At 40.4% G+C, this 23,336-nt stretch overlaps 1 protein-coding gene across 2 annotated transcripts in view; it reads right to left on the reverse strand.

The window, feature by feature from the left end:
• The window catches only part of adgrd2 (adhesion G protein-coupled receptor D2), a 43,292-nt gene extending 41,129 nt beyond the window's left edge, over window positions 1-2,163 (reverse strand). For both annotated transcript variants that reach the window (XM_056376745.1, XM_056376744.1), the window contains exons 1-4: window positions 1,631-2,163; window positions 1,406-1,463; window positions 1,013-1,252; window positions 289-918 (exon numbers count right to left, since the gene is read on the reverse strand). In XM_056376745.1, coding sequence (XP_056232720.1) covers window positions 289-918; window positions 1,013-1,252; window positions 1,406-1,463; window positions 1,631-1,678 — 976 coding nt within the window. In that variant the 5' untranslated portion in view covers window positions 1,679-2,163. The remainder of the gene's footprint in view (window positions 1-288; window positions 919-1,012; window positions 1,253-1,405; window positions 1,464-1,630) is intronic.
• Between the last annotated feature and the right edge of the window lie 21,173 nt (window positions 2,164-23,336).

Below are 23,336 nucleotides of genomic sequence, written 5' to 3' on the forward strand. Positions count from 1 at the left end.
GTTTTCTCTTCCAAATAAGTTTGGCTAACCTGGGGGTTTATTTAAAGCCTATCAATGTGTTTCCAAATTCAGCCTTTACTATGCTGAGTAAAATATTAACATAACCAGTAAGAAACTATGGCCTTCACAGGACTAAAGACTAATAGGCTGACCCAGGGCTTCACTCCAGTTCTGCCCTCTCACCTCAAAAACTTGCACGTTATAACATCAAAATTCAGATTTTTTGATGGGCCTTTGATGATGCTTTTTGCCAATTGTCCATTGTGAAATACAAGAACGTGATCTTACCTGGACAAAACAGCAGGGCCTGCACCTCTTTGACCACTGGGTGGCAGCTCAGCAAGTCCATGTTCCAGCTGAAAAGCACGTCATGGGTCATGGGTGAACATGCTTTGAGGGCTGTGACATGTCTCGTGTCCAGGGACATATTCCAAACATTCAGATCAGTGATAGTTCCAAAAAATGGCTCTGTAAAATTCCCTCCAAAGGAATCTTGGTCCTGACCCAGAATAAATATCCCATCTCCATGGATATCCCTGGAAGTGTCTGTGCCTGAACCTGTGTCCTTCCTGTCCCCGTCCACGTAGATAGCCCAGTGGCTGCTGCTGCGGCGCCATGTGACACAGATGTGATGCCATGCTCCGTCATTGGGGAAGGACGCCTTATATGGCAGGTGCTTCCCGTGGATTATAAGTGCCAGGAGGATGCGTTCCCGCATATCCACTTGACCTCGCAGCTGGAATTCATTGGTAAAGACGGGGGCAGCGTAGGAGAAGATGGTGGACACCTCATTCCACTCAGTGTCCCACTGAAGGCGAACACACACACTGACAGAGGACAGTGCAGGGAGCGACATGTTGACACGAGCAAAGCCATCACGGGAGTCCTTTGGGAAGTTTAGAGCTGAGAATCGAACGTCTAAATGAGAGCAGAAGAAGAAGTTGGTGATTAAATTGCACATTTCAGTTTTGTATTCTTTCACTTTCTTTATAAACTTCACTGATTCCCTCACACTGCTTGGCCAGGGCCACAGGTTTGGAGGCTGCTTTGCTGGAATCCCTGACCCAGATAGGTGACTGAAGACCAGTCTGCTGGAGTAGCTCCAAGGCCCCCTCCTGGTCCTCTGACGGGTCCAGGGTAGCGAGGGAGCTGAACTGGCCTCTGCAAAAACTGTCTGCCCTGGAAAAGGCCAGCGAGTCATTGACCAGCTGGAAGGCTGAGTGAGACCTCAGGTGGACCTTTGTGGACTTTCCTAAGGGGTCAGAGACAGACAAAACCAGGACATTATGAGTTAAAAAAACTAGTGGAGCATCAATCAATAAGTGTTAAATGCTTTTTTTGATGGATTGAGTGAAGGCATAAGGAGAATTACTGGCCACTAAATGGCCACCAGAAAGTGTCTCACCATGTGAGCCCCCCACTGTGTCTGGCCCAGCATGTGTTGGCTCACTCTCACATACCACCTACAGGGAAGAAGTCACATTTACTTTATCATCTCAACAACTGCTGTGCAGCACATTTAATACAAGCAGCGTCCAAAAGCTGCAGTTTATCTGCCATTTCAAAACACATGTGTAGAGGGAATTTGAAAAGACAAAAAGCAGTTTGAGAAAGATGAGAAAGTTATTACCATAAACGAGAGTATGAGCATGAGTCCAGTGCGCAGGGCTCCAGTCATCTCTGAGCCAGTGTTGTCTCCAGCTGAAATAAACCACTCAGACTACACAGAAAGTAATAATTCAGTTGGATCCAGATGTACCTCTCTTTAAAAAAGGTCTCTATCTCCGTCAAGTCAAAAAAAAAAAACACAGCACCCTACTGATTATGGGTAATTAAACCAATCTCAAATGTAGCTTTGAGTGAGGTAAGGTAAGCCAAAAGCATGTTTTGGCAAGTTGTTTCCAGTGTGTGTCCTGACTCCTTGTTGCTCTCTACTCAGTTGTAGAATTAGGATTTTCCTCCAAAGCAGCAGAAAGTCTCTGCATGTGATATGGGAACAAACTCCACAGCCGTGGGACAATCCAACCCAAATCCAGTCCAGACTCCTCATCCACTGCATCAGCCACAGCGTCCAGCGTATCCATCAGTCTCTAGTCTCCTGACTGGGAGACAGCCAGCGATCCCAGTGCATCTGTCCAAGAGTCCCAGTCTGCCTCCTGCCTCCCCTCAGACCCCTCAGACCCTCCCTCCTGCAGCACCCTGAAGCCATCTGCCTTTGTCATGCAAATAGGGCCATTTTTTAAAAGAACCCTACTTACGCAAGCAGTGTCAAGCCTTTGGCATAGAGTTCATCTGGAGGAATAGGGCGGTGGACATTTTTACCATGATACACACTCAGGCCTTTTATTGGACTCCTTAAAGATAATTGGAACATCTGTTTTATGGCTGGACTTCGTAGTCAATAAAAGATTAGTAGCCCACTGATTCGAGCAGTGTATAGTGAACAATAAAGTCCGGATGGATTTCACTGGGTGATTCTGTGCAGTGTGGTTGAAAGGCTTATATGCATTCACAATTAGACCTAACTGTCTAAGTCACACATTTAAATACTGGATCCCAAAATCTACATTTGAGGAAAATAGATAGAAGCGGAGGTGAGACAAGCAGAATAAACCTGTCAGTTAATCAAATCAGTCATTCAGCACTAAAGAAGATTCAACTGTAAATCAACACTCTACTTAATTTACTACTAACACAAGTAAAAAAAAGTTTAAAAAAAAGTACAATGAACAATGTGTCTGTCCTCCTTCCTCTGTCACCATTTCCACAAATTTAAAAATCTGTTGGTGGTCCTCCCCTTCCGCTACGAACTCAAGATGGGGACCGTTGAGGGTGAGAAGTGTCCATTGTTTTACATTCAATTTTTGGACCTTTTTGAGTGCAACATCCGAGTAGTTGTAGCGAACTGCCTGTTGCCTTACTTGCCACTGTGAACACATTGAAGCACTCGAATTATTGAGACACAGCACAAGCGTCTCTGCTTAGTACACTGTGTTGGTCTGGAATCTGATTCGTCAACATACACAACTGTGTAATGTAACGTAAATTTTATAGATAATATATATGGAATTATCAATAATAAACTCACATCATGTAAAACTGGCTTGAGTGTAACATTGTAACTACAAACGAATGAATTTCCACTGTGACTGTGTTAACTTGTTCTTTTATGACATCATAATGTTACACACCAATGCATTCTGACCAATAACCATGGCTGAAGTCTAAGTGATTATTTTATTATTATTACTATAATATTATTACTCTTTATTATTAAAAGCGGCTTCTGTATTTTCATGTAGTGGAGAGCAGTGTCACGATTTATGAGGTATATTCATCAACAATAGGCTTAATATTAATACATATTGATGAGCACTAAATGATTTGCCAGAGGTCTGAAATCATTTTAAGGATGGTAGAATTACTGAAGCAGAACACAAAGTGACTTCATTCATTCATGCAGCACTTTGTAAAAAAGTGATAAATGGATGACTGTACTCCTCTTCCATGTAGGCATCACTGAATTCATTTTTTTAAATGTATTTTTTGGCATTTTTTTAATGCACTATTGACAATGAGAGGGGGGGGGGGGGGGGGGGGGGGGCATGTAGCAATGGACACGGGCTGGGTTGGAACCCAGGCTGCAGGCTGTTGTCAGCCTCTGTGTTTGACATCTTTTTCGAGAATTTGTGATAGAGATACAGGAGCAAACTGATGACTTTAGGTGGAAAATATATCATGTTGTTTTAAAATTTAATTGCAGGTGTTTGTACAGTTAACAGTAAAAATAAGTTTGGCTCATCTACCTGCATGCGTTCTTACCCCTTCTGACTGGGTGTAGATGCTAAGTGTAACTCAGCAGGTATCTTTATGAATACAAAGTTATTAGAACCAGAATAATCCTTTAACATCGACATTGTGCCAACTTTGGCTTTACACACACCTGCCCAGACAAACTCTCACACAAAGAGACAGAGTAAGACTGCTGCTGAAGCTTTAACATCCCTAATGCCCAGAACTCAGGGATCCACACAAAGACTGATGAGGACAGAGCCAGACATTAGTATTCCAGCTCGGTATCCACTCAGAGTGAAACACTGGACGAGACCCTGCAGGAGCATAAAGCTCCTCCAGGCTAAGGCTCCTGAATGTTGCTCCCCCTCTCCAGTCACCCATTCATCTGACTGAGAAACAACGTTCTCCTTCAGTCACCCTGTGGCTCAGGCTGGGCTGAAAAAAAAGAGAAAAGAGTTTACTCAAGTGTTTTCACTGACTAGAAATGGGCAGCAAACAGCAGACCTCAAAAGGTTTCTGCAAATTACAATCAGGGATTTCCGCTCTTATACAGTGTCAGTTACAGATGAAAAAGAAATGTTTAAAGTTCAGGTTTTAGCCCAGTGCAACTCAAACAACAGTAAGTTGCCTTCGTTTTATGCATACAAATAGTTTTGGTTTCATCTGTCCACACTGAGATATTCAACATTTCTGCTTCCACCAAAAATGCCTCGGATCTGGATGTGCTCATATCATTTAAGTCATATTTTCATTCACTGTTTATTTACTGTAATATTTCTGTCTTTTAGTGGCCTTTGACAAATACAATTTTCCATAAGCCCTGGGCCGTCACTAGGACCTGACTGACTTCCCAGCTTGACAAAAGAAGTGAGTCTGTAGGTGAGTTATGTGGCTGCAGATATCTCACACCTGTCTGCAATAGTGCCGAGAGGTTCTGGACCTCTAAGTGCACCGAGTATTTCAAGTAAAAATTTTGCAATATTGGCTGAGTGCAGGGCACATTAATATGATATGACGGAGTCCAGTGGGTAAATATTTAAGTCAAATTCCAAAACAGTCATTAACACCAAAAGCCAAGAAAAGTTGTGGAACTTGTGCAAAATGAGGAATCAGGAGAAATATCCACAGGTCAACTAGCTTACTCTACTGTGACTAATCTGGTGAGTCCAGAAGTCGGTGACTATTCAGCCTCATCATTCATTGCAAGGCCATATGTTCTAAAGATTAAATTTAATATTTTTTATTAAGATAAACAGTTAATTATTAATAACAATAATTAAATAATAATATAAAATATCTTTGGAACTACATATTAACACCCTTCTTAATATGTCAGGCGATTTTAATAAAAACAAGAATAAAATAAAGAATCAGTCATACTGTTGTGTTTCATCTGTCCCACTACTGTGTTTCAAACAACGGACAACTTCAGTTCAAAGTCAAATTATATCAGAATTGTTCCACATTTGTGCCAAGGAACACCTGGTATCTACAGACCACACATGTGAGATGTTGATCACAACGGAAAATATTTTATATAATGACGTTTATCTTCTCTCCCCGACGCGGGTTTGTAATGGGTCTGTAGTACTGAACAGTCTCAGGAAGTGCATACAGCTATGACATCACTTACTACACTGCTTTAGAGCTAAATTCTGTCACACAGTACTATAGTGAGTTTAGTTCACACTTTTTAAAGTTGTACATGCCTTCTTTTAAATAGCTGATAGTTTGGTAACGTATAAAAGCTGAGAAGGTGGAGAAGGCAGGAGCCTTATCATGTTGGCGTACGACTATATCCTGGAAGCAGTGCATAACAGTGTACATTTGATTTGTATCAAACTCAAAAGTATCAGCAGAAAAGATGAGTTTCATCTTTCATGGCCAGCAACAGTTTTAACAGGGGCAGTCTTCTTTACCAGAATACCAGGGTCTGTAGCTTGGACACTTTCACAAGGAACCATAGTAAACGTCCCTGTTCCACACTATACAGTGACACTAACAACGACTGAACAACAAAGAGAAGAGAACCAATCAAGAAAACATGCAACAGACCTGAATCCGCATTCACACAAAACACATCATGTTTACTTAACATCTCACTAATAAATGGATTAATCAGAGAAATAAATAACTACTAAAAACACAACAGTATCCTCTTTCAAAGTTGCTCTGGAACAAGACCAGGACAAACCTAGTATCTGTCTGGACCTCTGGTCAAATCCTGATTTTATAACTGTGACAATGTCTGACAAAGTCACCAAACACATAAATGAAAGACAAAGACTGAGCTGTGATCTCAGCTGGATTTACTGTAACATGATCAGAGAGAAAGTTAGAAGAGACAGACTGTCTTTGTTATTCAGTCTCTCACACAGAACACAGCCTCCAACTGGATCCACAATAGTTTAGTCTTTTTCAACTCCAGAACGTCACAGACTTTTATTAGAGGCAGGTCTTTATGTCTAACTCCCTCTGATTGATATATAGAGTTGGTCATAGTCGTTAGTATGAAGCCTCTTCCCGATGAATTCTCTCTCTCCTTCCCTCTCTCCTGCTCTCTCTGTCTTGTGTTTAGCTATTCCTCTGCCTCCTTTAGTAATAATGATACATGGAATCAAAGCAGTTTATTTGCTGTAATGGAGGCAAGGCTCAGTGTATTGGAAGCGCTCCTCCTCTTCCCTGCAGTTCCCAGAGCAGCTGGGAAATCAAAGTGGATCTGTAGACTGTGGCTCTGCACTCCACTGATCAGTGGTGGAAATATCATCACTCAGTCAGTCAGTCAGTCAGTGACATTGGAGATTACAGGACTGGCCCTGCTGTTGCGGTCAAGCCAAAAACACCAGAGGTCCATTAAAATGTGTGCAGCAAATAACAGAAAAGGTGTCCCAGAGCTGCTGGGGAGCCTGGTCCCAGAAGAAACACTGGATTCTCTCTACTATTCAACACCCTATAATTCACAGCATAATAAGCACCATAGTGTCCCACCATTCAAGCAGAATTTTGCCCAGGATTACAACCCCACACTGGAGACAATCATGAAGCCTCCGCCTCACTCGCTCTGGAAGCCTGATTGGAAACAGTGGCTTTTTGAATTTTTGTGGGAAACACCAACTGGTCAGCTGTGATGTTAGAGTCCAATGACTCACTGGCAGATCCGGGAAGCAGGAGGTGAGAGAGCGCAGGATATTAAATATCAGCAGGTGCTCACATAACTTTGTTAAAACCATGAAAGGTGCTGTAGTGGATCCCAACTTTTCTAGAATATGGAAACTAAACTCCAGAGGGTTACTGAATTTAGACGGATGACAGAAATGCTGAGTCTCTATTGTTGATTATTAATATCTTCAAACTGCTTTTTAACCATCATGCAAGTTCAGAAATGTGACTAAAAACAATGATGTTAGACATTGCACCAAACTAGATGCCACAGCACTGTGTCACTGCAGTAACACTCATAAAAGGTCCACAAAGAAAACTTAACTAGCACATTAAAAGCTGCCACCTGGTCTTTACACAGCACAACATCTAGTTTTAATGAGTATATATGTCCATTGGACAATGCTCAGATATGTGCACAATGGCTCCTCAGTACTGATGCCAGACAAATGACTTGAGAAAAATAAAGACATGTGAGGCCACTGCAGTAATAGTAAAAGCTAAAAGCCTTAAATATACATTGAAAAGGGAAAACAAACACATCTCAGTTTGAATCAGGTTCACACAGGGATCGTTTTAAAGAGAGACGGTAATGTCAAAAGCCACTGTCAACAGCAGCTTTTATTGTCTGACACAGAGGGAAACTCATTGTCATCTAAAAAAAATCAACAATTACTAGCTAGCACAACTCAAACATACACACAAGCACATTGACAGCAGGCCCACTGATCAGAAGTGGGCACTGGAGTCACATGTGGAGTCACATTTTAAGTCCAGGTACAGCTACGGATATTAAACTTTGTGGGTTCTGAAGGATGATTCGGATAAAGACCTTGAATTGAGATTAAATCCGTTGTTTTAAACACACACACAGCCATGGGCATCAATCAGCTGCTGAAACATCATCCACTCTCCTGGTTTCAGGACTGATTTTAACATAAAAGCAGCACAAGGTCAAACATGCAGAGAGAGAGATTAAACTATAAAATAATGTCTGCTGAATAAAAAAACCTATGAACTGATCAAACATGATTCATTTTTACAGATTAAAGAACCTGCATATTCACACAGCTATTTTCAGTTATTGTGGCTGATTAGATCTTCTCAGGCTGTAGGCACCATGTGCCATGTAGTGCTGGCCAAAAATGAATGACTGATTACTTTGAACTGGTATTTTTGCAAGTTTGATATGAATCAAGTTTACACTGGTACACTCATACTGCCTCCGGGAAGTAGATGTATACCTGCAGTCTACAGTCTGACACTGAAAAAACTTACCAAACTAACTGTCAGCCATATGAATAAAAGCATGACAGTCTTAAATAGTGTTACAAACTGACTACTGACTGAGTACTGCTGAACTAAGTGAGGTGTAACTTGCTTTAGCAGTGCAGGTGGTGACTGACTGAAGTTTTCCCCTCAGGGCAGGCTGTACACTGATGAAAGTCTCAGAAACAGCTGGAGGGCGACTTGGAGCTTGTTAGCCTGTTGATATTATTCTTGATTTCTTCAGCTTTACTGCCTGTTAATAGTGTTAAAAATGTTATTAGCTGTCATTACTATTTTTTTTTTGTAGGAGCACTACAGTTGCCATTACATTACTATCGCTGTTACTGCCGTTACTATCACTATTATTAATATTGCTATCACTGTACGTTCTTGTTCTTTTCCTCTGTGCTCTCTCTTGCTCTCTCTCTCTCTCTCTCTCTGTCTCTGTCGCTCTCTCTCTCTTTCTCCAACCCAACCGGTCGAGGCAGATGACCGTCCACCCTGAGTCCAGTTCTGCTCGAGGTTTCCGCCTTTTAAAAGGAAGTCTTTCCTTGCCACTGTCGCCTTGTGCTGCTCTTGGTGGGAGTTGTTGGGTCTCTGTAAATAATATTGTAAAGAAAAGGTCTAGACCTGCTCTATTTGGAAAGTGCCCTGAGATAACTTATGTTGTGAATTGGCGCTATACAAATAAAAATTGACTTGACTTGACTAATAACTTTTGCATTTTGATTTACATACTTTTATCATCTCCAAAGCATAGAAGGCATATATTATAATCCATTGTACTTCTTCTTCTTCTTAATACGTGTCTGGTGTACTGTACAGAAGACATATATTATTATCCTGCATACTTCTTCTTCATATTATTATTCCTCTTCTGTATAAATCTGGGTGTGTCTCAGCTAGGTAAGAGGAGCTGACTGTAGGCTCTGTGGTAGAAAGGTTAAGCAGTTTCTACCAACACACATACAAACACACACGGTTGTATCACCAGCCATGCTTCAGGTATGCCACCATCACATCCAGTGTCTGGCTAAAATGCTGTGCTCTCTCACATCCATCTGCAAAAATACCAAGCAGCATCTGAGAACCAATCAGCTTGTGCACCAAGCAGCAGGCATGCTGTCATGATACAACATATGACTATGTCATTTTTTTTTACTTCCACTTGATAGCATTTCATGTCAGTGTCCCCTGCACTCTGTTGCCTGAGAGGTGCTCAACACCCAGTGCTCCAAAACATGAAATACTTGATACATGTACACAACTGGTATCCTAGGGTAAATAACACTTGAACCTCTTGGCACTATCGCACCATGTCACAACATTTAAACAGGCATGACAAATACATTTCTCCTAGGGGATAAATAAATAATAAATAATAATAAATATTTATCTATCTATCTATCTATCTATCTATCTATCTATCTATCTATCTATCTATCTGAAGTTGTAAATTCTTGAACAGGAAAGTGTGAGAAAGGCAATAAAACCCAGGCTGTGCACGAGAAAACATCTAATCAGAAACACTGGGATCATATGACAGCGTCACAATGTGAACACAGTGAGACAATGAAAATGGTGATGGGGAATTATACACATAGTGGAGCATTTAGCAGCTAAAGGAGCTGGTGGAGACCAAACACAGAGCTAAAAGAGAGGGAATACTGGACTGAGATTCATCAAGTGACACAAACATCACTCCAGATGAATGATGTGCAAATAAGAAACTGTTTGCTAACATGTTTGTCATATGAATTTAAACGTATGTACTGTAACAGACACCAGTCACTGAGACAGACTTAGAGTCCATGTCTGAACAGGGCTATAGAAGATTGGGCTGGAAGACACATGTCGTTCAAAACAAAACAAAAACAAAAACAAGAAGGAAACTAAATTCTCCTTTAACTCTGAAGTGGGTCATAAAAACAGTGGCAGTCACCAGGAATTCAGGGCAAGACATGCTGAGCAACACGTTCACCACGCGCTGACCTTCATTCTACATGTGGAAGATTTCTGTTCCAGCAAAAGTCCATTTACCCATGTGTAGACTTACATGCTTAGATGAGACGGAGTACCAACATGTATGGGAGCTGGATTGAAAGTAAGGTAAGTGTGTGTGTTTCTTTTCTCTGCTGACCCTGAGCTCTGTGCAAACAGTTGTTGAGAGAGAGCTCTTTTACTGGCTCCAAGTCAACACCACACTCACACTTCATTTCAGACTGAGGAGGACACACAGTCAGGTTTTCTGAGGATGGTTCAACACAAACCACAGTTTGTAAAGAGGCTCTTGTGTGATAAATCATGCTCCGGTTTTTCCAGCGTTTGGAGTCATCTGTGCTGCTCTATGCCTGAAGTCGACAAACCACTTTAGTCAGAGCTTTCTTCATCAACAGATTTGGGCACAGAGAGCAGAGGCTCACAAAAGAGGCCGGGCTAATTGTCCTCCCTCCCTTACTCCCTCCCTTACTCCCTCCCTCCCTCTGCTGTTCCCTCCACTGTAACGTCGCTGCCACTGCCACCCAGTGTATTTCCATGACAACCTGGGGATTGTAAGAGCGGTATGGAAACGTCAAACACTTGGTGGGCTCGCATCATTGCACACAAAAGGCCAGTGACCTACATGTGGAGCAAGGATGAAGGCTTTTCCCAGAAGAACAGGCCCAGCAGAGCAGTCGAGGACGGGACAGCAACAGAGTGACTGCCTCCCTCTTTTCTTTGTTTTTTTTTTTTATCCCACCCAACTGCTCAGCTGCAGAACAGTTCTGAAATGATGTTGACTCCTCCAGCCTGTAAACCTGTTTCATGAGATACATCTTGATCTGTCAGGGCAGTAACATGATGTGACAGTGGAGCAGCTGTGAAGGAGAAAATACAGTTTTAGAAACTCTTTAGGAATGAATTCTGCACTTGCGTCATAAAGTATGAATGGTTTTAATATAGTTTCTTACACCCCTGTGTATACTGCAGTAACATGTACAACAGGACTTCAGATATATAAGTTAGAAAAGGCTCAGGGGGAACACAGAGCTGCGGCTCCCTGTAAACAAACATTCCTGGCTAGTCAGCGATCGGGGGCCTTGTTTGTCTGGCCTAATCTAGCAACAGCAGATCGTCTTTATGGCCGCCTCTTGGCCATCAATCAGTTAGGCTACTGAGGAGCTGGCTGACAACAGTAGGGGTCACGCCATCGCCATGGAGCCTGCCTTTAAAAGCAGCCATATAAACGATATAGGGTGTTGGCATGAGACAAAGAGAAAGAGAAAGACAGCTGGGCAAAAGGGACGGGTCTCCCAGGGTGAACTGTGTCCTCTCTGGACAGAGCTGAGCTGAGTCAGCCCCTCAGACTTCAGACAGAACAGCACAACAGTTCAGTCTGACAGCTTATGATGTGGGACAGATTTGGCTGATTAGATGTTTTAGCATTTTTGTAGAATTGACCAGAATCTTTATCAATATTCTCATCATCCCCTCTCTCTCTCCAACTTTCCCATCTCTCTCTCAGTGTGACGATAATAAAGGCAGTAACCTCAAAAAATCACCACAGTTGTCTTCTTGTCCTACTAGCTAACCACTGCTAAACATGCATTCACTTGGGTTTACTTAAGATTTTCTGAAGATGTGAGTTCTGGAGTGAAGCTCACTGGCTGCTCATGAAACCACTATCCTCCATTTTCTGTCTCTACACATGTTAAAGGTTAAAGCAAGTCGAGTGTCCACATGGTCACTGGAACAGTTTGGGCTTTCTGGAACCATTCCTTCTATTATCTGAATCTGCAGCAACTTGTACAAAGTCATAGATCTCAACACCAAAAACATGTCTGTTTTTTTTACATCAAGATCCAAACTTTATTTTCTGAGAAATGGGTGAAAGTGATGGAGAATGCTCTGTCTCACATGACACAAATTTCTGGATTAGCCACTTAAATCGGATCAGCACCAGAATTGAATGGGTTCCTCCCTGGACCATGTCCCATCCCTCAACCAAGTTTGATGTTAATCGGTTCAGTACTCTGTGTAAACCTGCTAACAAACAGACAGACAGACAGACAGACAGACAGACAGACAGACAGACAGACACGGGTGGTGCAGAAGTAATAAGCATAACTTAAGTAAGTATAAGTAGAATTCAGAGCATCAGTGTCCATATAACAGAATCAATAGACAAGATATGTCTACCTGAGATTAATCAAGTCCTTAATTAGGTTCCAAAAACAATTCAGAGATACCAAAGTTTAGTTTTTTTCAGTGAAAGAGAAGCAGCACTTTCAGATATCCAGGTGAAAGATGAGGACAGGTAAGTTTGTAATCTGTTTAAAAGACCTTTATAAATAAACAGGATCTTCTTCTTATATAAAGGGAGGTGCAGTCCATGTTCTGATTGACAAGAGTACAACAGTGTGTTGTATGTGTCACCTGTTACACGTGTGACATAAAAACATAAAAACATGAGAAGAGAGCAGTGTTAAAAACTTTTTGTAAGCAGCTTAAGATAAGATATAAAAAAAGAGAAGCTGCTGCAACAGAGTGCGCCGCCACCTTGCATCTGACAAACAGACTAGCTGACTGACTAACACTGTCTTTCTCAGGCTATGTCCACTCGGCTACGTTTTCATTTTAAAACGGTGTTTTAGAACAAAACTCAGACGTTTTAGCTATGTATCAGAAATACTCTCTGTCCTGTAAACACATATAACATGACCATTCAAATACACTGAGCATGTGCGAGCCGGTGTAAACAGGAAGTAGATTGTCTCCTCTACAGTTTGTTAGTTACAGTAAATCCTCTGAAGGAGGAACAGCAAAGACAGTCGTAGCATTAAAACAGAGAATGTAAGTGAACAACAGCTGCTAGCAAAGACAACAAGGTCAGTAACACTGTAACTCATTATCATCTTGTATTCACCACTGGTAGTCCAGGCTGATGAGAGCCAATCAAGAGAAACCGTGGGTGTGACGTCATCGTTTCCAAAGGTCTCAGTTTCTGTCTGTCAGGACTAACATGGCACAGGCAGCGTTTCCAAAACTCAAGGGGATGGCAGGAAGAAACGAAAAAAGTGATGTGATTTAAAACTAAGACTATGAGAGTGGGTCTTTACCATGAAGAGGAATCGTAGATAAACATATTTTAGCGTAGTCTTAGATATCTCCATGGATGAGATGTTAGAGCTCAGCTGGACGAAACAAAGTTCTAAAAAGTGACTGTAAAAATTCACATCACTGTTTTTATTCCTCCGTGACAGCCAGAGCCAGACATTTTGTTTTCAGGTTGTTTATCTGTCCGCCCCATTCTCTTGGACTGAAGGACAAACTGATTAGAATTTGGTGGCTAAAGGTCAAAGGCCTCAGAAAACACTTTTTAGCCATAACGCAAGACTTCACATAGCAATTATAAGAACATTTAACAGACATGGTTCATATTTTATATGACTCTGGATAAACAGGGATGTAACCTGAGACTAAACTGAGTGGAGGAGGGAGACAACCACAAGGAGGTGATTCTAGTTTTAACAGTATTTGGAGCTAAATGTTGCTATTTATTTCAGTATGCACCACTTTACAATTGGTTCCCCATAATCACAGAGTCATATATGGTGTCAAGAGATTTCAGAGTGAAATTTGAAGAATGCAAATAGATGACATCAGCATGATCAAGGACTGAGTCAAAGAAAATCCACATCCACTTCTTCATTAAAGAATAAAGACTTTAATAGGGTACTGTGCAACATATGAGACAGGAGAGGCTGACATGTTTTTGTGACCTGTTGAGAGATGAGCTATTACATGTGTGTATATATTATATGAGCTGGTGTAGGTCTTCTCTATAGTGAGTCCTCAGAGGAAATGGAAAGCAATAGGAAAGTCCAACCAGAGGATGAAGGAGGCAGCTGTAAAGGGAGGATGGGAGGATGTAAACTCTGAACCTATTGTCCCTGTGAGACCACGCTGGGTTCATGTGACGGGGACTTCCATCACCACGCACATCATTAACCATATGATGGCATATATTTCTGAACAATTTGTTTATTTTCTTCAGGAACAGTTGTAACAGTTTATTTAACAGTATACTTTTATTTCACTTCTGAATGATCTCAGCCCAGTGACAAAAAACACCTCAGTACATTTAAACAAGAAAGAGACAATCTGAGGTTTTGTTCTGGAATATTAATATTTGTTACAACACTTTATACTTCTACTCCACTACATTTATTTTACAGCTACAGTTAGAAGTTTCTCTGCAGGTTAGATGGGTTATATATATATATAAAATGAATAATATATATATATATATATAATATAATAATGAATATATATATATTATATATATATAATGAATGTTTATGATGAATATAATGCAGTATGAGAAGTGAAGCTCGACTCAGTGTGGTAACTCTTGACATTGTTACACTGACACCCGGTGGCAAAACACTGCACAGCTCTGCTATTTTTTGAATGACTGTTACACCACAGTTCTGCTTTATTTCACTTTCAGCTCTCAGTAACATAACACCTCACATTTCAACACACCCACAAAACAACACCTATATTTGTGTTTTGTATGGGTGTGTGTTTCTTAATGGTCACAGAGCTGATATCCTTCATCCCTGGCTCCAGTCTGCAAACAGATCTCACAACATGGACTTCATTGATAATTTGAACTTGTTCTGACATTGTGCTTCTCTCTTTATACATTCCTTATTTATTATTCATTCCTTGCTTGGTCAAACACCCCAGTATATTGCTGACCTCGTGATCGTGCTTTTCAAGCTGTGGCACCTAATTTATACACTGCTCTCCTCTTGTCCTTGTGATCCCTGGACTCCTGTGAAACGTATTGCTTTTTATTGTCCTACTTTGTCTGTGTTTGGAACATTTGTACATTTTATTGATGTAAAGCACCTAGTGATTTTGTTTCTGTGAAATGTGCTACACAAATAAACTTTAACTGTAATAGTAATAGAACAATAGAGTAGAACAATAAAAAAAACCCTGTAAGTATTTACATGAGTAAAGACAGGAAGTCAAGTCACATAATCACTGAAGGTCACTGAAGGTCACTGAACTCACTGTTGATGAAAGTGTTTGAGACATGGAGCATGATCCTGCTGGAAGGAGCCATTAGAAGATTGTGAACTGTGGCCATGAAGGAAGAACACATTCAGCAACAACACTCAGATACACTGAGACATTCAGACCATGATTGATTGATTGATTGATTGATTGTTTGATTGCTTGCTTGATTGATTGATTGATTGATTGATTAATTGATTTATTGTCATATTCATCCATCCAGCACAACCTCCTCCTGATGTTGACTTTGTCTCTCAGCAAAACTGGAAAAAAATGCAGACAAAGAAAGAAAGAAAGAAAGAAAGAAAGAAAGAAGGAAATTTGCTTATGCAGTTTTAATGTAAGTTTTGCCTTTGAGGTATTTTACTTTCAGTTTATTTATTTATTCATTTATTTTTTGTTTTTTGGGAGATTGTGTTCTGTTATTCTGATATAAATCTAATTCCACACATATCCAAAACTTTATACACATTAATACACATCGACTAATGTAAATGCACAGAACCTGTACACGTTAATCTCATCCTCTACCACCATAAATGAATTTATGTAGCACAGCATTTAGCTAATCATTGCCTCGATTGCCATGATTTCTCCATTCATTAATTACTTGAAACAATTATTCTCAATATTCTCATCATTTTTTTATTGATTATTTCAGGAGATATAAGCTAAATATCTGAAATATCTAAAAAAACAAAAGGGGGACATTGTATAGTATATTGTTTCTTTTTTTTCTTTCCACTGGTAATTTTTTGTTGCTTATAAGAAAAAAGTACGGTAAAATAAAAAAACAGAAAAGTGTGTGTATGTGTCACAGAGAGATCACAGCATTGCACTGTAACCTCATTTCATTTCCTCTGCAGGTCCCTCTTCAGCCACTGGGTGGTGCTCTGGTGTAAGACATGAAAGGTGCATTAGATATTGGTGGCATACACTCTGTGTGTGGATATCTGTGTGCATGCTGAATGGACGCTGTCAACATCTGTCTCAGTCGTCCAAGCGTCTCTCTGCCGATCAGAGAGCAAACGGGTTTCCTGGTGACTGGCAGTCACCTACAGCCGCTCTCTGCAGAGATGACTAAGGAGGAGGTAATTACAGGAGCAAGCAACAGGAAACAGATGAGCAATTATGAGAATAGAGGTTTGCACTTAGCCTGCACATTGCCCCAGTGCCATCGCTGCAATCCATGATGCGATCCAGAGCAGCCACAAACAGATGAACTCCTCATTACACCTGGAGAGCCACAACACCTGAACAAGTCAGGGTCAAAACCTGTGCTCCTCAAGACCACCTGTCATTCCACTGATCAATTTCCAAGGACCCATAACTTTATTAAGAAATATGCTTTACCATGCTGCCATGGTCCAGATGGTGTGTTGGCTGGTGAGGGCCTGGAGTTTTAGACTGAGTCTGTCAGATCTGAATATGTCCACTGATACTCAGTGATTGTAAATGGCATGTGTGGCCCTCTCTCTTGAAAATCTTATCTGTTGTCCCCTTCACTTTTAGTTTTTAAGCCTCTGTCCATTCAACAGAGTCCAGAGAAGAGGAGTTGATGAAGATGTAGATATTCCTGCTCAAACAGCAGAGTGGTGCTCTGCAGCGGGGTCTTGCTTTATTACTGTTGACAATCAATATCATCCTAAAGAGAGACAACAGAACTGGACATCAGTCACAGACAGTAAACCCAGTGCTTTTTGTAGATGTAAATTAAATAATTGAATGAATACTGGGGGAGACTTGTTGCAACAAGTCTTATTTCTCCAATCAGAAACATGTTAGAGTGATGACAGTCATACTGCACATGCTCAGTTAGACCCTCCCCTCACCAGGAAGACCAATGACACTGCATTTAGTGGAAAAACTGGTTCTGCAGGAGAAAGTCTTTTTTTTCACGAGCTGTATTTTCGTAAAACTGTCCTGAGCTTTTGTCTGAATTCATTAAAACTTAGTTTGAATCTTTGTTGTGTTGACTTCTAAGTCACAGGGTTATCATGTGTCAGTGTACGTGATGTTCTATCATGGCTGACAGGGTGGAGATGGTTGTAACAAGTTATGGTAACTGTCTCAGAGGTGAGCAGCCAAATCACAACCGACCACACAACAGTGTGTTTCTAAATTCTAGTTCAAAATAGATCAAATATTAAGCTAAGTTTGTCCAATAGCAACAGATAAAACAATAATTGCTCCTTTGACTACCTTAGAGAAGCATGAAACATGATCCTTTCATGATATAACACATAATATATTTGTCTGTTCTCTTCATCATAAGCAATAAAATAAATAAATTGTGGCTATTTTGACTCAAGGTAGTTTCAGTGTTTTACACAAAACAAAACTCAAAAACTGTTCTTTGATAAATATTATTAAATGATTAAATAATACTATAATATCATTGTTAAACAATGTAAAGTATTTCCCAGAATATTATGCTTATTGAGAAAAAAACATGGCTGATTACATTGTGACCATCATTTCTCTAAATACAGGTTTCAAGTCAAACACAGGGATAAACATTAGTTCACGTGTCTGAATTGAGCTGAACCAGGATATACCTATCACCTGATATATCAACATGTTAATTCAAATTAACTTACTGATTCTATCAAACTGATGTCAGAGACAGGTCAGCTACAGTAAGAACCACTGTGCAGTAAAGGTGTAGGTGTCCTGGCTGTATCTCACAGGTGGTAGACCCATGCAGAAATATAATATATGGCATATATGCCATATGTTTCCATATATGTCACCTATAAGGTTATCACCTTATATATATTATTATCAGATATATACGTCCTTTGGATACATGAAGATATAAGTTTATAACATATGAAATATCCACAGTAAAATTAAAGTTTATCTAAACAACAAACTTATTAGAATTCTATGTTTCTACATGATTTTCTTAATAATTTCTTATTAAATTTAAACATACATGTCTGTCTTTTATATTTACATATATAATATGAAAATATGTTGACAGGCTTTGGGATGGATATATATTTATGTAACATATGTCTACAATATAACATACATAAACATACGTGACATATATGTCATTATAGTTAAGTTAGTTCCGAGCATGTAATCTGATTGGATGAGAGTCATTCCATGAGTGCTTATATAGAGTATAACAGCACTGGGACTTTTAACTACATGTATCCCTCGGCTTAACCATTAAGTAGCTTTACGTTAACGGTCGTTATCTATCTTAGATTGTAACAAACTTTGCAAAGATGAATATATTTCTAGAAATAACATTTGAATGAAATGATGTGTGGTCATCCGAAGCGGATGAATGGAAGAAGCCTGGGTACTTCAGCTCACACCTGAGGTTACGTGATGTGTTGGCCTTACCAAATAAATGATGAAAGAAACAAACAAATTATAATGTGTTGTTGCTTATGTAACTAAGATGGTGCTCATAGAACTGTTGTATAAAAGCAATATCACACTGAGGTTGTGATGTTGTACTGAATATCAGCACAGCTGTGATTGTCTTCGATACTCGGCCTGCGGCTTTGTGCCTATGACCGAAGCATTTGAAATTTATAAACTGAAGGAGATTCTGTAAATACAGCGAGCTGGGAGCTTAAAGGAGCTATTTGTAAGTTTAGCTATTGCTACATAGCTATCGTTAGCATTAGCAGCTGTTTACTCACAGGTCTAGAAGAGAAACGTTGTGAGTTCAGCAACAAACTTCATTCCTTTACTCACCAACGTCTGTGTGTTTCAGGGTCTATTGTAGTGGCTCAACCGTCGCTCTTTCATTTACTGCTGCTTGATCACCTTACCAAGGTTCTCATCGTTAACTAAAACTAACAAAATAACGAAAAACTACATGTGAGAAACATTTTCGTTAACTGAAATAAAAAATAAAAAAACAAGGATTTATGAGAAAAAATAAAAGTAAATATATATAATAAATAACTAAAATTGTATTGTGTGAGAAAATGTCTTTAGTTTCAGTCTCTGTGAGTTTGTTTCATACATCAGCCTGTAGTATTTTGGGTGGATATGAAATACATCTTCAGTTTGTCAGCTGTGTCAGATGGAGCAGTATCTCATAGCTGATTGGCTCTCAGTGTATGACCAGCACATGTGACCTTTAAGTGTCCAAAACATTCTCTGTATTAACAATGTAAAGTATGTTATGGTTAATTACCTGCAGTGATGAGCCACAGAGCTGCAGCTGGACAGTCCAATTGGTTGATGAGTTAATTTTGAGTTAGCTCATCTAAATGACACGGTTTGATGTTTGCTTGAGTTTTTATTACACAAAACTTTTTCTGACCTTTTTGAACCTCTCCCCTGACAAATATACCGCATATTACAAAAAAAATAGAAATAAATGAAACTAACACTAAAACTAATGAAGCTTAGTGAAGAGTTATCTGCCATTTCTTCACAAGTCACAAGCACTGTTTCTCTATAAGCTCCACCCGCTCATTCTTGTTTCATCCAATCACAACCTGACTCAGTGGCTTTCAGCCAATTACTTGTAAGCTATCAAACTTTAAAATTGTTCTCTCACTCTGCTGTCATTTCAGTACCGTGATCACTCGGTGACCCAACTCCACCCTTTCACCTCAACCATGGACGCCAGACCGTCTCCAATCAAACCCTCCAATCAGAAGTTCCCTCTCATGAAGCTGTTTTGTCCTCCAGCTCCATGTCTCATCACAACCACTAGTGTCAAGGCTCCAGGGGAAGATTCCTCCAATAGGGAAGAGCTTAAACCTATGAACCACTTATCCACTTCCTGCCAGGATTTAAGCACCAAAGTCTGTTCCTCCTCTTTACAATAAATTTCATTTTACCTTAATTTCTCATAGTCTCTTATTAGTATCTCCTGATTGAAATAAAAACTAATCTAAAATGAAGCTTTTCAAAAAATAAAAACCAAACTAAACGAGCAAACCTGCTTTAAAAACTAATTAAAACTGAAAACAAAAAGTCAGAACAAAGTGAAAATAAAAACTAATGAAAAATCGAAAACTATTTGACTTTTCACTTTACAACTACAGGCTGAGGTCTGAGGCTCAGAAAGACTCGTGTCCACATCTGTCAATTAAGATCTTATGGCAATGTACTGTCCATATTGTTGTTCAGACTTTATTAAAACATCTGGTAAACAGTGTCTTAAGTCCTGCTGGCTATTTACACTCTGACTTGCCTGAATTCTCCCCTCTGTTTTTGACTTTTGCATGTGCCCCCGCCGACTGAAGACACAGAGGCCATGTGGAATGAGGTGTGCCTCTGCTGATGAGGGAGAGATTGAAGGACCTACACACATTTCCTGTGTCTCTCCGGGCTTCTGAGGAGATCTGCTGCTTACTCAGGAGTGAAAGCCTCAAATTAAACTGTTTGTGCTGACAAAGGACAAATGGGATTTTTCCTTTGCGCAAACGGTGCAGGATTGTGTTGGCTTGCTCAAAGTGTCAGAGAAAAAAAGTCTCCTGCTCGACACCTCTAATGAAATATGCACGTGAAATTTAGACCTGCATATTGCTGCCAATGTTTAGGTTTTACATGTATAAAGAGGCAGCGAGGAAGAGAACAGGGGAGGAGGGAGAAGAGAGATAAGGCGAGATAGAAGAGGGGAGCAACAGAGAGAGAGAGATGCCGCTCCTCTCTCATGTGTATAGAAATGTCTTTTGTACCCTTGAAGTAAGAGTAAATTGAATATTCATGAGTGAGTATGAATAAGTGCTCTGTCAGCTGCCGGTGTCACTGATAGATGAGGGGTGGGTCTTCATGGAGCTCCACTGGCCAGCCACAGTCCTCGACAGAGGGGGGGGGGGGGGGGGGGGGGTACAGGTACAGAGCAGCCTGGCCCAGGAAACAGGCAGGTTAGAGGGGTTAACTTCAACCCGTACAGACCATGAACTCCACCGAAGGTGAGGCCGGTGTTGACTTGACAGTTTCAAGCTTCACTGACTGGAGATCAGTGGAGCTAAAAGCCACAAAAAGCTGATGGAGGAGAGAGATTCTTTTCCTTTCACACACGACTGGCCTGAAGTCTCCTCTGATTCCTGTTTTCCAGTCAGTGATGGTCCAGAAACCCCCTCTAATTTCCTCTGACAACTTCTCACAGTTGCTTCTCAATCCCCAGTGTCTACCTCCTCCTCCTCTGCCTCCCCCGCCACCTCCTCCTCTCCCCCTCTGCGAGAGAAGAAGGCCCACACACACACACACACACACACACACACACACACACACACACGCAAAAACTGATAATTTCACCGCTGATATTTTGATATGATAATTTTATTCATGATGCCACTCCTCGGCCGCTGCGCCGCTCGTCTGTACAAGTGTAAATGAGGGGGGTTCCAAATGTAAAATGTTCTGCTGAGGGGGATCAATGAGGCGCTGTGGCCAAAACAAGGCAATATACAAAATGAGTTGTGTTCCAGTATGCAGACTGGCCTGGCCCACACCGACTCCAGTCAGCGAGCCTGGCTCCTCCAACACACACCAGATGGCCTCATCCTCAGGCAGAGAGCGAGAGAGAAACACAAAGAGAGAGAGAGCACTGGTGCATCATGTCCCAGAGGTGCCAGGTCCCAGTCAGTCGAACTTACATCCAACAATGTGCCTGGATGCTACTGGAGCTCAAGCCCCAATACCAAAAAATGTATATAATAGGTGGCCTGATCGCATCTCTTCACTCATCCTTCCATCTTGTTACATGTTACTGACATCTCGTTAGCGTCTGAAATCAGTGGAACCTGCAGAATACTCCCATCGGTGTGAAACAGGCTTTCTGTTAAAAAAAACGTGTCCTCTAACATGAATAAATAACACACAGACTTTAAAACATTTGTATATTTACCATGAATGTTATAAAATACTGTAGAAGTGTATTTTACTCTGTGTGCCACATGAGAGGGAAGAGAGAGGAAGTAACACCAACCTCCCTGGAGATCTCTGATAATCAAAACTACCATCTTATTGAAGAGCAATGATACCACATTATTCCAATAAGCTTTAAGACCTGCAGGAAGGTAGAGCAGGAGCTGCTTTCACAGCGATATGTCAGACTAGTCTGTAGTGTTGGTCCAGTCCTACTTTGGCTCATAGATTAAATAAAGACACAAAAATAATCATTGACTCATTTTAAGACAAAAACATTAGACACCTTACCCCCAGACTAATTCATGTCCAATGTTGCCATGGTAACAATCAATGACACCTGCGCTGACCAGAAGCACCCAACAACAAAAAACTGGACAACGTGGCTCATAATTTGTGGTTTGCTAACATGTTATGGAGAGAGCAAAGAGAAGGAAAGAGAATTTAGACCAAATCCGATTTTTCTTTTTTTTGTTTCACTCTTCAAGTAAAACGTCTTGTAGCTGTTGAATTCTTCCTAATGCAAACATGTTCTGCTGAGGGTAAACTGAATAGTGTTTCCTTTGTTGGCTGTTTTTTTATATTGAAAAAAATCTTAACTGCAGAATATATAAGTAGTTAGGGCCCGAGCACCAAAGATGCTGAAAATGTTTTATTTCTTCTCTGTAAAAATGTATTGCCTCTTCGAGCCTGAACATACTTGAAAACTCATGAAGGACACATAACATGTCAAGACTTACAAAAAAGTCTATTGCACCCATTTCTTAAACCTAACAGGAAGTCAGTCATTTAGAATTCCTTCTGAAATTTTGGTGCAGTTTTTGCGATTTTCTGGCGTGGTACTTTAAGAACCTCCTAGAGAATTGATCAGATGGACATCATATTTGATCAGTCTAATGTAAACACCTTTGCGATGCTAAATTGGAAAGCTTTCGATTTTTCGTTGCTCATGGCGCTGCAGTGTTTTTGCCATGAAACAGAAAGATGTTCAAATAAACATTGTTCAATCTGCTTCAAATTTCACATTTGTTAAAGTCTGGCACTGAAGACATGCTTGCTAATATGACATCATAGTCACAGCGCCACCTACTGAAAACAAGAAGTAAACCTTGAGTGACAATCATCATTTTATTTAGATGAAGTTTTCTTGGTCTAGTTTACACTTGATACACAGGAACATG

Source organism: Seriola aureovittata, chromosome 5, assembly GCF_021018895.1.
Source record: "Seriola aureovittata isolate HTS-2021-v1 ecotype China chromosome 5, ASM2101889v1, whole genome shotgun sequence".
NCBI lineage: Eukaryota > Metazoa > Chordata > Actinopteri > Carangiformes > Carangidae > Seriola > Seriola aureovittata.